A 15,311-nucleotide genomic window follows, 5' to 3' on the forward strand; every position below is an offset into this window, starting at 1 on the left:
CTGTCCCCTCCCCCCCACAAACTCCCATACACTCTCCCTGTCCCCTCCCCTCCACAAACCCCATACACTCTCCCTGTCCCCTCCCCCCCCACAAACTCCCATACACTCTCCCTGTCCCTACCCCCACAAACTCCCATACACTCTCCCTGTCCCCTCCCCCCACAAACTCCCATACACTCTCCCTGTCCCCCCCACAAACTCCCATACACTCTCCCTGTCCCCTCCCCCCACAAACTCCCATACACTCTCCCTGTCCCCCCCACAAACCCCCATACACTCTCCCTGTCCCCTCCCCCCACAAACTCCCATACTCTCCCCTGTCCCCTCCACAAACTCCCATACACTCTCCCTGTCCCCTCCCCCCCACAAACTCCCATACACTCTCCCTGTCCCCTACCCCCACAAACTCCCATACACTCTCCCTGTCCCCTCCCCCCACAAACTCCCATACACTCTCCCTGTCCCCCCCCACAAACTCCCATACACTCTCCCTGTCCCCCCACAAACTCCCATACACTCTCCCTGTCCCCCCCACAAACTCCCATACACTCTCCCTGTCCCCTCCCCCCACAAACTCCCATACTCTCCCTGTCCCCTCCCCCCCCACAAACTCCCATACACTCTCCCTGTCCCCTCCCCCCCACAAACTCCCATACACTCTCCCTGTCCCCCCCACAAACTCCCATACACTCTCCCTGTCCCCTCCCCCCCACAAACTCCCATACACTCTCCCTGTCCCCTCCCCCCCCACAAACTCCCATACACTCTCCCTGTCCCCTCCCCCCACAAACTCCCATACTCTCCCTGTCCCCTCCCCCCCCACAAACTCCCATACACTCTCCCTGTCCCCTCCCCCCCACAAACCCCATACACTCTCCCTGTCCCCTCCCCACCACAAACTCCCATACACTCTCCCTGTCCCCTCCCCCCCACAAACTCCCATAAACTCTCCCTGTCCCCCCCACAAACTCCCATACACTCTCCCTGTCCCCTCCCCCCACAAACTCCCATACACTCTCCCTGTCCCCTCCCCAAACTCCCATACACTCTCCCTGTCCCTCCCCCCACAAACTCCATACACTCTCCCTGTCCCCCCCCACAAACTCCCATACACTCTCCCTGTCCCCTCCACAAACCCCCATACTCTCCCTGTCCCCTCCCCCCCACAAACTCCCATACACTCCCTGTCCCCTCCCCCCACAAACTCCCATACACTCTCCCTGTCCCCTCCCCCCCACAAACTCCATACACTCTCCCTGTCCCCTCCCCCCGCACAAACTCCCATACACTCTCCCTGTCCCCTCCCCCACAAACTCCCATACACTCTCCCTGTCCCCTCCCCCCCCACAAACTCCCATACACTCTCCCTGTCCCCTCCCCTCCACAAACCCCCATACACTCTCCCTGTCCCCTACCCCCACAAACTCCCATACACTCTCCCTGTCCCCTCCCCCCACAAACTCCCATACACTCTCCCTGTCCCCTCCCCCACAAACTCCCATACTCTCCCTGTCCCCTCCCCCCTTCACACCCCCATACACTCTCCCTGTCCCCTACCCCCACAAACTCCCATACACTCTCCCTGTCCCCTACCCCCACAAACTCCCATACACTCTCCTGTCCCCTACCCCACAAACTCCCATACACTCTCCCTGTCCCCTCCACAAACTCCCATACACTCTCCCTGTCCCCTCCCCCCCACAAACTCCCATACACTCTCCCTGTCCCCTACCCCCACAAACTCCCATACACTCTCCCTGTCCCCTCCCCCCACAAACTCCCATACACTCTCCCTGTCCCCTCCCCCCCACAAACTCCCATACACTCTCCCTGTCCCCTCCACAAACTCCCATACACTCTCCCTGTCCCCCCCACAAACTCCCATACACTCTCCCTGTCCCCCCCACAAACTCCCATACACTCTCCCTGTCCCCCCCACAAACTCCCATACACTCTCCCTGTCCCCCCCACAAACTCCATACACTCTCCCTGTCCCCCCCACAAACTCCCATACACTCTCCCTGTCCCCCCCACAAACTCCCATACACTCTCCCTGTCCCCTCCCCCCAACAAACTCCGCATACACTCTCCCTGTCCCCCCACAAACTCCCATACACTCTCCCTGTCCCCTTCCCCCCCACAAACTCCCATACACTCTCCGTGTCCCTCCCCCCCCACAAACTCCATACACGCTCCCTGTCCCCTCCCCCACAAACTCCCATACTCTCCCTGTCCCCTCCCCCCCCACAAACTCCCATACACTCTCCCTGTCCCCTCCCCCCCACAAACTCCATACACTCTCCCTGTCCCCTCCCCCCACAAACCCCATACACTCTCCCTGTCCCCTCCCACCACAAACTCCCATACACTCTCCCTGTCCCCTCCCCCCCACAAACTCCCATACACTCTCCCTGTCCCCCCCCACAAACTCCCATACACTCTCCCTGTCCCCTCCCCCCACAAACTCCCATACACTCTCCCTGTCCCCTCCCCAAACTCCCATACTCTCCCTGTCCCCTCCACAAACCCCCATACTCTCCCTGTCCCCTCCCCCCCACAAACTCCCATACACTCTCCCTGTCCCCTCCACAAACCCCCATACACTCTCCCTGTCCCCTCCCCCCACAAACTCCCATACACTCTCCCTGTCCCCTCCCCCCACAAACTCCCATACACTCTCCCTGTCCCCTCCCCCCACAAACTCCCATACACTCTCCCTGTCCCCTCCCCCCACAAACTCCCATACACTCTCCCTGTCCCCTCCCCCCACAAACTCACATACACTCTCCCTGTCCCCTCCCCCCTTCACACCCCCCATACACTCTCCCTGTCCCCTCCCCCCCCACAAACTCCCATACACTCTCCCTGTCCCCTCCCCCTTCACACCCCCATACACTCTCCCTGTCCCCTCCCCCCACAAACTCCCATACACTCTCCCTGTCCCCTCCACAAACCCCCATACACTCTCCCTGTCCCCTCCACAAACCCCCATACACTCTCCCTGTCCCCCCACAAACTCCCATACACTCTCCCTGTCCCCTCCCCTCCACAAACCCCCATACACTCTCCCTGTCCCCTCCCCTCCACAAACTCCCATACACTCTCCCTGTCCCCGCCACAAACCCCATACACTCTCCCTGTCCCCTCCCCCCCACAAACTCCCATACACTCTCCCTGTCCCCTCCCCCCACAAACTCCCATACACTCTCCCTGTCCCCTCCCCCCCACAAACTCCCATACACTCTCCCTGTCCCCTCCACAAACCCCCATACACTCTCCCTGTCCCCTCCACAAACTCCCATACACTCTCCCTGTCCCCTCCCCCCCACAAACTCCCATACACTCTCCCTGTCCCCTCCCCCCACAAACTCCCATACACTCTCCCTGTCCCCTCCCCCCCACAAACTCCCATACACTCTCCCTGTCCCCTCCCCCCACAAACTCCCATACACTCTCCCTGTCCCCTCCCCCACAAACTCACATATACTCTCCCTGTCCCCCCACAAACTCCCATACACTCTCCCTGTCCCCTCCCCCGCACAAACTCACATACACTCTCCCTGTCCCCTCCCCCCACAAACTCCCATACACTCTCCCTGTCCCCTCCCCCCACAAACTCCCATACACTCTCCCTGTCCCCTCCCCCACAATCTCCCATACACTCTCCCTGTCCCCTCCACAAACCCCCATACACTCTCCCTGTCCCCTCCCCCCCACAAACCCCCATACACTCTCCCTGTCCCCTCCCCTCCACAAACTCCCATACACTCTCCCTGTCCCCTCCCCTCCACAAACCCCCATACACTCTCCCTGTCCCCCCCCACAAACTCCATACACTCTCCCTGTCCCCTCCCCCCCACAAACTCCATACACTCTCCCTGTCCCCCCCACAAACTCCCCATACACTCTCCTGTCCCCTCCCCCCACAAACTCCCATACACTCTCCTGTCCCCTCCCCCCACAAACTCCATACACTCTCCCTGTCCCCCTCCACAAACCCCCCATACTCTCCCTGTCCCCTCCAGCAAACCCCCCTACTCTCCCTGTCCCCTCCACAAACCCCCATACTCTCCCTGTCCTCTCCCCCCCACAAACTCCATACTCTCCCTGTCCCCTCCCCCCCACAAACTCCCATACTCTCCCTGTCCTCTCCCCCCACAAAACTCACATACACTCTCCCTGTCCCCCCCCACAAACGCCCATACACTCTCCCTGTCCCCTCCCCCCCACAAACTCCCATACACTCTCCCTGTCCCCTCCACAAACCCCATACTCTCCCTGTCCCCTCCCCCCCACAAACTCCCATACACTCTCCCTGTCCCCTCCCCCCACAAACCCCCATACTCTCCCTGTCCCCTCCCCCCCACAAACTCCCATACACTCTCCCTGTCCCCTCCCCCCACAAACTCCCATACACTCTCCCTGTCCCCCCCCACAAACTCCCATACACTCTCCCTGTCCCCTCCACAAACCCCCATACTCTCCCTGTCCCCTCCCCCCACAAACCCCCATACACTCTCCCTGTCCCCTCCCCCCAACAAACTCCCATACACTCTCCCTGTCCCCTCCACAAACTCCCATACACTCTCCCTGTCCCCTCCCCCCCCACAAACTCCCATACACTCTCCCTGTCCCCCCCCACAAACTCCCATACACTCTCCCTGTCCCCTCCCCCCCACAAACTCCATACACTCTCCCTGTCCCCTCCACAAACTCCCATACACTCTCCCTGTCCCCTCCCCCCCACAAACTCCCATACACTCTCCCTGTCCCCCCCCCACAAACTCCCATACACTCTCCCTGTCCCCTCCCCCCCACAAACTCCCATACACTCTCCCTGTCCCCTCCCCCCACAAACTCCCATACACTCTCCTGTCCCCTCCCCCCCACAAACTCACATATACTCTCCCTGTCCCCCCCACAAACTCCCATACACTCTCCCTGTCCCCTCCCCCCGCACAAACTCACATACACTCTCCCTGTCCCCTCCCCCCACAAACTCCCATACACTCTCCCTGTCCCCTCCCCCCACAAACTCCCATACACTCTCCTGTCCCCTCCCCCCACAATCTCCCATACACTCTCCCTGTCCCCTCCACAAACCCCCATACACTCTCCCTGTCCCCTCCCCCCACAAACCCCCATACACTCTCCCTGTCCCCTCCCTCCACAAACTCCCATACACTCTCCCTGTCCCCTCCCCTCCACAAACCCCCATACACTCTCCCTGTCCCCCCCACAAACTCCCATACACTCTCCCTGTCCCCTCCCCCCCACAAACTCCCATACACTCTCCCTGTCCCCCCCACAAACTCCCATACACTCTCCCTGTCCCCTCCCCCCACAAACTCCCATACACTCTCCCTGTCCCCTCCCCCCACAAACTCCCATACACTCTCCCTGTCCCCTCCACAAACCCCATACTCTCCCTGTCCCCTCCACAAACCCCCATACTCTCCCTGTCCCCTCCACAAACCCCCATACTCTCCCTGTCCCCCCCACAAACTCCCATACACTCTCCCTGTCCCCTCCCCCCCACAAACTCCCATACTCTCCCTGTCCTCTCCCCCCACAAACTCACATACACTCTCCCTGTCCCCCCCACAAACTCCCATACACTCTCCCTGTCCCCTCCCCCCCACAAACTCCCATACACTCTCCCTGTCCCCTCCACAAACCCCCATACTCTCCCTGTCCCCTCCCCCCCACAAACTCCCATACACTCTCCCTGTCCCCTCCCCCCCACAAACCCCCATACTCTCCCTGTCCCCTCCCCCCCACAAACTCCCATACACTCTCCCTGTCCCCTCCCCCCACAAACTCCCATACACTCTCCCTGTCCCCCCCACAAACTCCCATACACTCTCCCTGTCCCCTCCACAAACCCCCATACTCTCCCTGTCCCCTCCCCCCCACAAACCCCCATACACTCTCCCTGTCCCCTCCCCCCAACAAACTCCCATACACTCTCCCTGTCCCCTCCACAAACTCCCATACACTCTCCCTGTCCCCTCCCCCCCACAAACTCCCATACACTCTCCCTGTCCCCCCCCACAAACTCCCATACACTCTCCCTGTCCCCTCCCCCCCACAAACTCCCATACACTCTCCCTGTCCCCTCCACAAACTCCCATACACTCTCCCTGTCCCCTCCCCCCCACAAACTCCCATACACTCTCCCTGTCCCCCCCCACAAACTCCCATACACTCTCCCTGTCCCCTCCCCCCCACAAACTCCCATACACTCTCCCTGTCCCCTCCCACAAACCCCCATACTCTCCCTGTCCCCTCCCCCCCACAAACTCCCATACACTCTCCCTGTCCCCTCCCCCCCCACAAACTCCCATACACTCTCCCTGTCCCCTCCCCCCCACAAACTCCCATACACTCTCCCTGTCCCCTCCCCCCCACAAACTCCCATACACTCTCCCTGTCCCCTCCCCCCACAAACTCCCATACACTCTCCCTGTCCCCTCCCCCCACAAACTCCCATACACTCTCCCTGTCCCCTCCCCCCCACAAACCCCCATACACTCTCCCTGTCCCCTCCCCCCACAAACTCCCATACACTCTCCCTGTCCCCTCCACAAACCCCCATACTCTCCCTGTCCCCTCCACAAACTCCCATACACTCTCCCTGTCCCCTCCCCCCACAAACTCCCATACACTCTCCCTGTCCCCTCCACAAACCCCATACTCTCCCTGTCCTCTCCCCCCCACAAACTCCCATACACTCTCCCTGTCCCCCTCCCCCCCACAAACCCCCATACTCTCCCTGTCCCCTCCCCCCCACAAACTCCCATACACTCTCCCTGTCCCCTCCCCCCACAAACTCCCATACACTCTCCCTGTCCCCTACCCCCACAAACTCCCATACACTCTCCTGTCCCCTCCCCCCACAAACTCCCATACACTCTCCCTGTCCCCCCCCACAAACTCCCATACACTCTCCCTGTCCCCTACCCCCACAAACTCCCATACACTCTCCCTGTCCCCTCCCCCACAAACTCCCATACACTCTCCTGTCCCCTCCACAAACTCCCATACACTCTCCCTGTCCCCTCCCCCCCACAAACTCCCATACACTCTCCCTGTCCCCTCCCCCCCACAAACTCCCATACACTCTCCCTGTCCCCTCCCCCCCCACAAACTCCCATACACTCTCCCTGTCCCCTCCCCTCCACAAACCCCATACACTCTCCCTGTCCCCTCCCCCCCCACAAACTCCCATACACTCTCCCTGTCCCCTACCCCCACAAACTCCCATACACTCTCCCTGTCCCCTCCCCCCACAAACTCCCATACACTCTCCCTGTCCCCCCCACAAACTCCCATACACTCTCCCTGTCCCCTCCCCCCACAAACTCCCATACACTCTCCCTGTCCCCCCCACAAACCCCCATACACTCTCCCTGTCCCCTCCCCCCACAAACTCCCATACTCTCCCTGTCCCCTCCACAAACTCCCATACACTCTCCCTGTCCCCTCCCCCCCCACAAACTCCCATACACTCTCCCTGTCCCCTACCCCCACAAACTCCCATACACTCTCCCTGTCCCCTCCCCCCACAAACTCCCATACACTCTCCCTGTCCCCCCCCACAAACTCCCATACACTCTCCCTGTCCCCCCCACAAACTCCCATACACTCTCCCTGTCCCCCCCACAAACTCCCATACACTCTCCCTGTCCCCCCCACAAACCCCATACACTCTCCCTGTCCCCCCCCACAAACTCCCATACACTCTCCCTGTCCCCTCCCCCCACAAACTCCCATACACTCTCCTGTCCCCCCCACAAACTCCCATACACTCTCCCTGTCCCCTCCCCCCACAAACTCCCATACTCTCCCTGTCCCCTCCCCCCCCACAAACTCCCATACACTCTCCCTGTCCCCTCCCCCCACAAACTCCCATACACTCTCCCTGTCCCCCCCACAAACTCCCATACACTCTCCCTGTCCCCCTCCCCCCCCACAAACTCCCATACACTCTCCCTGTCCCCTCCCCCCCCACAAACTCCCATACACTCTCCCTGTCCCCTCCCCCCACAAACTCCCATACTCTCCCTGTCCCCTCCCCCCCCACAAACTCCCATACACTCTCCCTGTCCCCTCCCCCCCACAAACCCCATACACTCTCCCTGTCCCCTCCCCACCACAAACTCCCATACACTCTCCCTGTCCCCTCCCCCCCACAAACTCCCATAAACTCTCCCTGTCCCCCCCACAAACTCCCATACACTCTCCCTGTCCCCTCCCCCCACAAACTCCCATACTCTCCCTGTCCCCTCCCCCCCCACAAACTCCCATACACTCTCCCTGTCCCCTCCCCCCCACAAACCCCATACACTCTCCCTGTCCCCTCCCCACCACAAACTCCCATACACTCTCCCTGTCCCCTCCCCCCCACAAACTCCCATAAACTCTCCCTGTCCCCCCCACAAACTCCCATACACTCTCCCTGTCCCCTCCCCCCCACAAACTCCCATACACTCTCCCTGTCCCCTCCCCAAACTCCCATACACTCTCCCTGTCCCCTCCCCCCCACAAACTCCCATACACTCTCCCTGTCCCCCCCACAAACTCCCATACACTCTCCCTGTCCCCTCCACAAACCCCCATACTCTCCCTGTCCCCTCCCCCCCACAAACTCCCATACACTCTCCCTGTCCCCTCCCCCCACAAACTCCCATACACTCTCCCTGTCCCCTCCCCCCCCACAAACTCCCATACACTCTCCCTGTCCCCTCCCCCCGCACAAACTCCCATACACTCTCCCTGTCCCCTCCCCCCACAAACTCCCATACACTCTCCCTGTCCCCTCCCCCCCCACAAACTCCCATACACTCTCCCTGTCCCCTCCCCTCCACAAACCCCCATACACTCTCCCTGTCCCCTACCCCCACAAACTCCCATACACTCTCCCTGTCCCCTCCCCCCACAAACTCCCATACACTCTCCCTGTCCCCTCCCCCCACAAACTCCCATACTCTCCCTGTCCCCTCCCCCCTTCACACCCCCATACACTCTCCCTGTCCCCTCCCCCCACAAACTCCCATACACTCTCCCTGTCCCCTCCCCCCCACAAACTCCCATACACTCTCCCTGTCCCCTCCACAAACTCCCATACACTCTCCCTGTCCCCCCCACAAACTCCCATACACTCTCCCTGTCCCCTCCACAAACTCCCATACACTCTCCCTGTCCCCTCCCCCCCACAAACTCCCATACACTCTCCCTGTCCCCCCCACAAACTCCCATACACTCTCCCTGTCCCCCCCACAAACTCCCATACTCTCCCTGTCCCCTCCCCCCCCACAAACTCCCATACACGCTCCCTGTCCCCTCCCCCCACAAACTCCCATACTCTCCCTGTCCCCTCCCCCCCCACAAACTCCCATACACTCTCCCTGTCCCCTCCCCCCCACAAACTCCCATACACTCTCCCTGTCCCCTCCCCCCCACAAACCCCATACACTCTCCCTGTCCCCTCCCCACCACAAACTCCCATACACTCTCCCTGTCCCCTCCCCCCCACAAACTCCCATACACTCTCCCTGTCCCCCCCACAAACTCCCATACACTCTCCCTGTCCCCTCCCCCCACAAACTCCCATACACTCTCCCTGTCCCCTCCCCAAACTCCCATACTCTCCCTGTCCCCTCCACAAACCCCCATACACTCTCCCTGTCCCCTCCCCCCCACAAACTCCCATACACTCTCCCTGTCCCCTCCACAAACCCCCATACACTCTCCCTGTCCCCTCCCCCCCACAAACTCCCATACACTCTCCCTGTCCCCTCCACAAACCCCCATACACTCTCCCTGTCCCCTCCCCCCCACAAACTCCCATACACTCTCCCTGTCCCCTCCCCCCACAAACTCCCATACACTCTCCCTGTCCCCTCCCCCCACAAACTCCCATACACTCTCCCTGTCCCCTCCCCCCACAAACTCCCATACACTCTCCCTGTCCCCTCCCCCCTTCACACCCCCATACACTCTCCCTGTCCCCTCCCCCCCCACAAACTCCCATACACTCTCCCTGTCCCCTCCCCCCACAAACTCACATACACTCTCCCTGTCCCCTCCCCCCTTCACACCCCCATACACTCTCCCTGTCCCCTCCCCCCCCACAAACTCCCATACACTCTCCCTGTCCCCTCCCCCCTTCACACCCCCATACACTCTCCCTGTCCCCTCCCCCCACAAACTCCCATACACTCTCCCTGTCCCCTCCACAAACCCCCATACACTCTCCCTGTCCCCTCCACAAACCCCCATACACTCTCCCTGTCCCCCCCACAAACTCCCATACACTCTCCCTGTCCCCTCCCCTCCACAAACCCCATACACTCTCCCTGTCCCCTCCCCTCCACAAACTCCCATACACTCTCCCTGTCCCCGCCACAAACCCCCATACACTCTCCCTGTCCCCTCCCCCCCACAAACTCCCATACACTCTCCCTGTCCCCTCCCCCCACAAACTCCCATACACTCTCCCTGTCCCCCCCACAAACCCCCATACACTCTCCCTGTCCCCTCCCCCCCACAAACTCCCATACACTCTCCCTGTCCCCTCCCCCCACAAACTCCCATACACTCTCCCTGTCCCCTCCCCCCCACAAACTCCCATACACTCTCCCTGTCCCCTCCCCCCACAAACTCCCATACACTCTCCCTGTCCCCTCCCCCCCACAAACTCACATATACTCTCCCTGTCCCCCCCACAAACTCCCATACACTCTCCCTGTCCCCTCCCCCCGCACAAACTCACATACACTCTCCCTGTCCCCTCCCCCCACAAACTCCCATACACTCTCCCTGTCCCCTCCCCCCACAAACTCCCATACACTCTCCCTGTCCCCTCCCCCCACAATCTCCCATACACTCTCCCTGTCCCCTCCACAAACCCCCATACACTCTCCCTGTCCCCTCCCCCCACAAACCCCCATACACTCTCCCTGTCCCCTCCCCTCCACAAACTCCCATACACTCTCCCTGTCCCCTCCCCTCCACAAACCCCCATACACTCTCCCTGTCCCCCCCACAAACTCCCATACACTCTCCCTGTCCCCTCCCCCCCACAAACTCCCATACACTCTCCCTGTCCCCCCCACAAACTCCCATACACTCTCCCTGTCCCCTCCCCCCACAAACTCCCATACACTCTCCCTGTCCCCTCCCCCCACAAACTCCCATACACTCTCCCTGTCCCCTCCACAAACCCCCATACTCTCCCTGTCCCCTCCACAAACCCCCATACTCTCCCTGTCCCCTCCACAAACTCCCATACACTCTCCCTGTCCCCTCCACAAACCCCCATACTCTCCCTGTCCTCTCCCCCCCACAAACTCCCATACTCTCCCTGTCCCCTCCCCCCCACAAACTCCCATACTCTCCCTGTCCTCTCCCCCCCACAAACTCACATACACTCTCCCTGTCCCCCCCACAAACTCCCATACACTCTCCCTGTCCCCTCCCCCCCACAAACTCCCATACACTCTCCCTGTCCCCTCCACAAACCCCCATACTCTCCCTGTCCCCTCCCCCCCACAAACTCCCATACACTCTCCCTGTCCCCTCCCCCCCACAAACCCCCATACACTCTCCCTGTCCCCTCCCCCCACAAACTCCCATACACTCTCCCTGTCCCCTCCCCCCACAAACTCCCATACACTCTCCCTGTCCCCCCCACAAACTCCCATACACTCTCCCTGTCCCCTCCACAAACCCATATACTCTCCCTGTCCCCTCCCCCCACAAACTCCCATACACTCTCCCTGTCCCCTCCCCCCACAAACTCCCATACACTCTCCCTGTCCCCTCCACAAACCCCCATACACTCTCCCTGTCCCCTCCCCCCACAAACCCCCATACTCTCCCTGTCCCCTCCCCCCACAAACCCCCATACACTCTCCCTGTCCCCTCCCCCCACAAACCCCCATACACTCTCCCTGTCCCCTCCCCCCCACAAACCCCCATACACTCTCCCTGTCCCCCCACAAACTCCCATACACTCTCCCTGTCCCCTCCCCCACAAACTCCCCATACACTCTCCCTGTCCCTCCCCTCCACAAACTCCCATACACTCTCCCTGTCCCCTCCCCTCCACAAACCCCATACACTCTCCCTGTCCCCCCCCACAAACTCCCATACACTCTCCCTGTCCCCTCCCCCCGCACAAACTCCCATACACTCTCCCTGTCCCCTCCCCCCACAAACTCCCATACACTCTCCCTGTCCCCTCCCCCCCACAAACTCCCATACACTCTCCCTGTCCCCTCCCCCCACAAACTCCCATACACTCTCCCTGTCCCCTCCCCCACAAACTCCCATACACTCTCCCTGTCCCCTCCCCCCACAAACTCCCATACACTCTCCCTGTCCCCTCCACAAACTCCCATACACTCTCCCTGTCCCCTCCACAAACCCCCATACTCTCCCTGTCCTCTCCCCCCCACAAACTCCCATACACTCTCCCTGTCCCCTCCACAAACCCCCATACTCTCCCTGTCCTCTCCCCCCCACAAACTCCCATACACTCTCCCTGTCCCCTCCCCCCCACAAACTCCCATACACTCTCCCTGTCCCCTCCCCCCACAAACTCCCATACACTCTCCCTGTCCCCTCCCCCCCACAAACTCCCATACACTCTCCCTGTCCCCTCCCCCCCCACAAACCCCCATACTCTCCCTGTCCCCTCCCCCCCACAAACCCCCATACACTCTCCCTGTCCCCTCCCCCCAACAAACTCCCATACACTCTCCCTGTCCCCTCCCCCCACACAAACTCCCATACACTCTCCCTGTCCCCTCCCCCCACACAAACTCCCATACACTCTCCCTGTCCCCTCCCCCCACAAACCCCCATACACTCTCCCTGTCCCCTCCCCCCAACAAACTCCCATACACTCTCCCTGTCCCCTCCACAAACTCCCATACACTCTCCCTGTCCCTCCCCCCCACAAACTCCCATACACTCTCCCTGTCCCCTCCCCCCACAAACTCCCATACACTCTCCCTGTCCCCCTCCACAAACCCCATACTCTCCCTGTCCCCTCCCCCCACAAACCCCCATACTCTCTCCCTGTCCCCTCCACAAACTCCCATACACTCTCCCTGTCCCCTCCCCCCCACAAACTCCCATACACTCTCCCTGTCCCCTCCCCCCACAAACTCCCATACACTCTCCCTGTCCCCTCCCCCCCCACAAATTCCCATACACTCTCCCTGTCCCCTCCCCCCAACAAACTCCCATACACTCTCCCTGTCCCCTCCCCCCAACAAACTCCCATACACTCTCCCTGTCCCCTCCCCCCCAACAAACTCCCATACACTCTCCCTGTCCCCTCCCCCCCACAAACTCCCATACACTCTCCTGTCCCCTCCCCCCCCACAAACTCCCATACACTCTCCCTGTCCCCTCCCCCCCACAAACTCCCATACACTCTCCCTGTCCCCTCCACAAACTCCCATACACTCTCCCTGTCCCCTCCCCCCCACAAACTCCCATACTCTCCCTGTCCCCTCCCCACAAACCCCCATACACTCTCCCTGTCCCCTCCCCCCCCACAAACTCCCATACACTCTCCCTGTCCCCTCCCCCCCACAAACTCCCATACACTCTCCCTGTCCCCTCCCCCCCACAAACTCCCATACTCTCCCTGTCCCCTCCCCCCACAAACTCCCATACACTCTCCCTGTCCCCTCCCCCCCACAAACTCCCATACTCTCCCTGTCCCCTCCCCCCACAAACCCCCATACTCTCCCTGTCCCCTCCCCCCTTCACACCCCCATACACTCTCCCTGTCCCCTCCCCTCATCCCCACCACAATCACTCACCAGACAGATTTCCTGACAGCGCTGCGTCCAGTGTGGACACCTGGAAAAGTCGCAGGGCCTCCTCCACATCTCGCTCTGTGGCGAATGGCTGAAGCTTCATCTTTGCCAGTGACTCCGAGATCCGAATAACGGCCTCCAACTGCCTGTGGGGAACAGAGGAAGATGGATGGACGGTCATGCGAGGGGAGAGGCATGGGGTTCCCCAACACAGGAGGACGTGCTGGGGGAGAGAATGACAGAGAGAGAGAGAGAGAGAGAGAATGACAGAGAGAGAGAGAGAGAGAGAGAGAGAATGACAGAGAGAGAGAGAGAGAGAATGACAGAGAGAGAGAGAGAGAGAGAGAGAGAGAATGACAGAGAGAGAGAGAGAGAGAATGACAGAGAGAGAGAGAGAGAGAGAGAGAGAGAGAGAGAGAGAGAGAGAGAGAGAGAGAGAGAGAGAGAGAGAGAGAGAGAGAGAGAGAGAGATGTTAACCTGACTGTGATGGGGATGCTGTTGGTCCGATCACTCTCACGTTCATGTTCCCGAGCTCCGCTACGCATCAGGATGTATCGGTTCTTCAGCTTCTCTGCAGCCTCCGCTGACAGTCTGGGCCCACACTTCCTGTGGGAGAAAACCCGCGGGATTAAACGTGGGAACAAAAAAAAAAATAAACACCAGAATAAAACCCACCCACCACAGAACCCCCAACCCCCCTCCCCCCTCCATACCATCCATTCGCTACACTGGGTACACACCCCCAATCCCTTTTCTCACATTGGAGCCAAAAGCCCAGGTTTCGAGAGACAAACAGACTCTTTGTTTCTCCACCCCCTTCCCTCCCCCAAAATCTCTAGGCACTGCCTGGCTATTCCGCTGCAAGGTGCTTCGCAGATCCCATCCTGATCACCTTGGCATACCCAGGGTTTACTGAATGACACCCTCCCCTCAACTAAATGCACAAGATTGAGGGTCAAACCCCAGGGCCCCCTTTTTAAATTCTTTTCACGGGATGTGGGCATCACTGACAAGGCCCAGCGTTTGTTGCCCATCCCTAATTGCCCTTGAACTGAGTGGCTTGCTGGGCCATTTCAGGGGGCAGTTAAGAGTCAACCACATCGCTGTGGGTCTGGGGTCACATGTCAGCCAGACCAGGTAAGGATGTCAGATTTCCTTCCCTAAAGGACATTAGTGAATTCGATGGGTTCTTGCAAGAATCGATGATAGTTTCGTGGACACCATTACTGACACCAGCTTTAATATCCAGATCTATTAATTGGGTTTCAAATCCCACCATGACAGCCGGTGGAATTTAAATTCATGTCCCAGGAGCAATATAAAAACAGAAAGTGCCTTAAAAACTCAGCAGCGTCTGTGGAGAGAGTCACAGAGTTAACGTTTCGAGTCCAATACGACTCTTCTTCGGAACTAGAACCAGAGAGGTAGAAATGCAGGTGGTTTTATGATGTTGAATAAAGGGGACGTGG

At 59.9% G+C, this 15,311-nt stretch overlaps 1 protein-coding gene across 1 annotated transcript in view; it reads right to left on the minus strand.

Annotated features, from left to right (window-relative positions):
* mcm5 (minichromosome maintenance complex component 5) overlaps positions 1–15,311 on the minus strand; it is a 38,200-nt gene that overhangs the window by 6,127 nt on the left and 16,762 nt on the right. The window contains exons 13-14 of the mRNA XM_041177500.1: positions 14,320–14,448; positions 13,845–13,987 (exon numbers count right to left, since the gene is read on the minus strand). Of these exons, the coding sequence (XP_041033434.1) occupies positions 13,845–13,987; positions 14,320–14,448 (272 nt within the window). The remainder of the gene's footprint in view (positions 1–13,844; positions 13,988–14,319; positions 14,449–15,311) is intronic.

Source organism: Carcharodon carcharias, chromosome 31, assembly GCF_017639515.1.
Source record: "Carcharodon carcharias isolate sCarCar2 chromosome 31, sCarCar2.pri, whole genome shotgun sequence".
NCBI lineage: Eukaryota > Metazoa > Chordata > Chondrichthyes > Lamniformes > Lamnidae > Carcharodon > Carcharodon carcharias.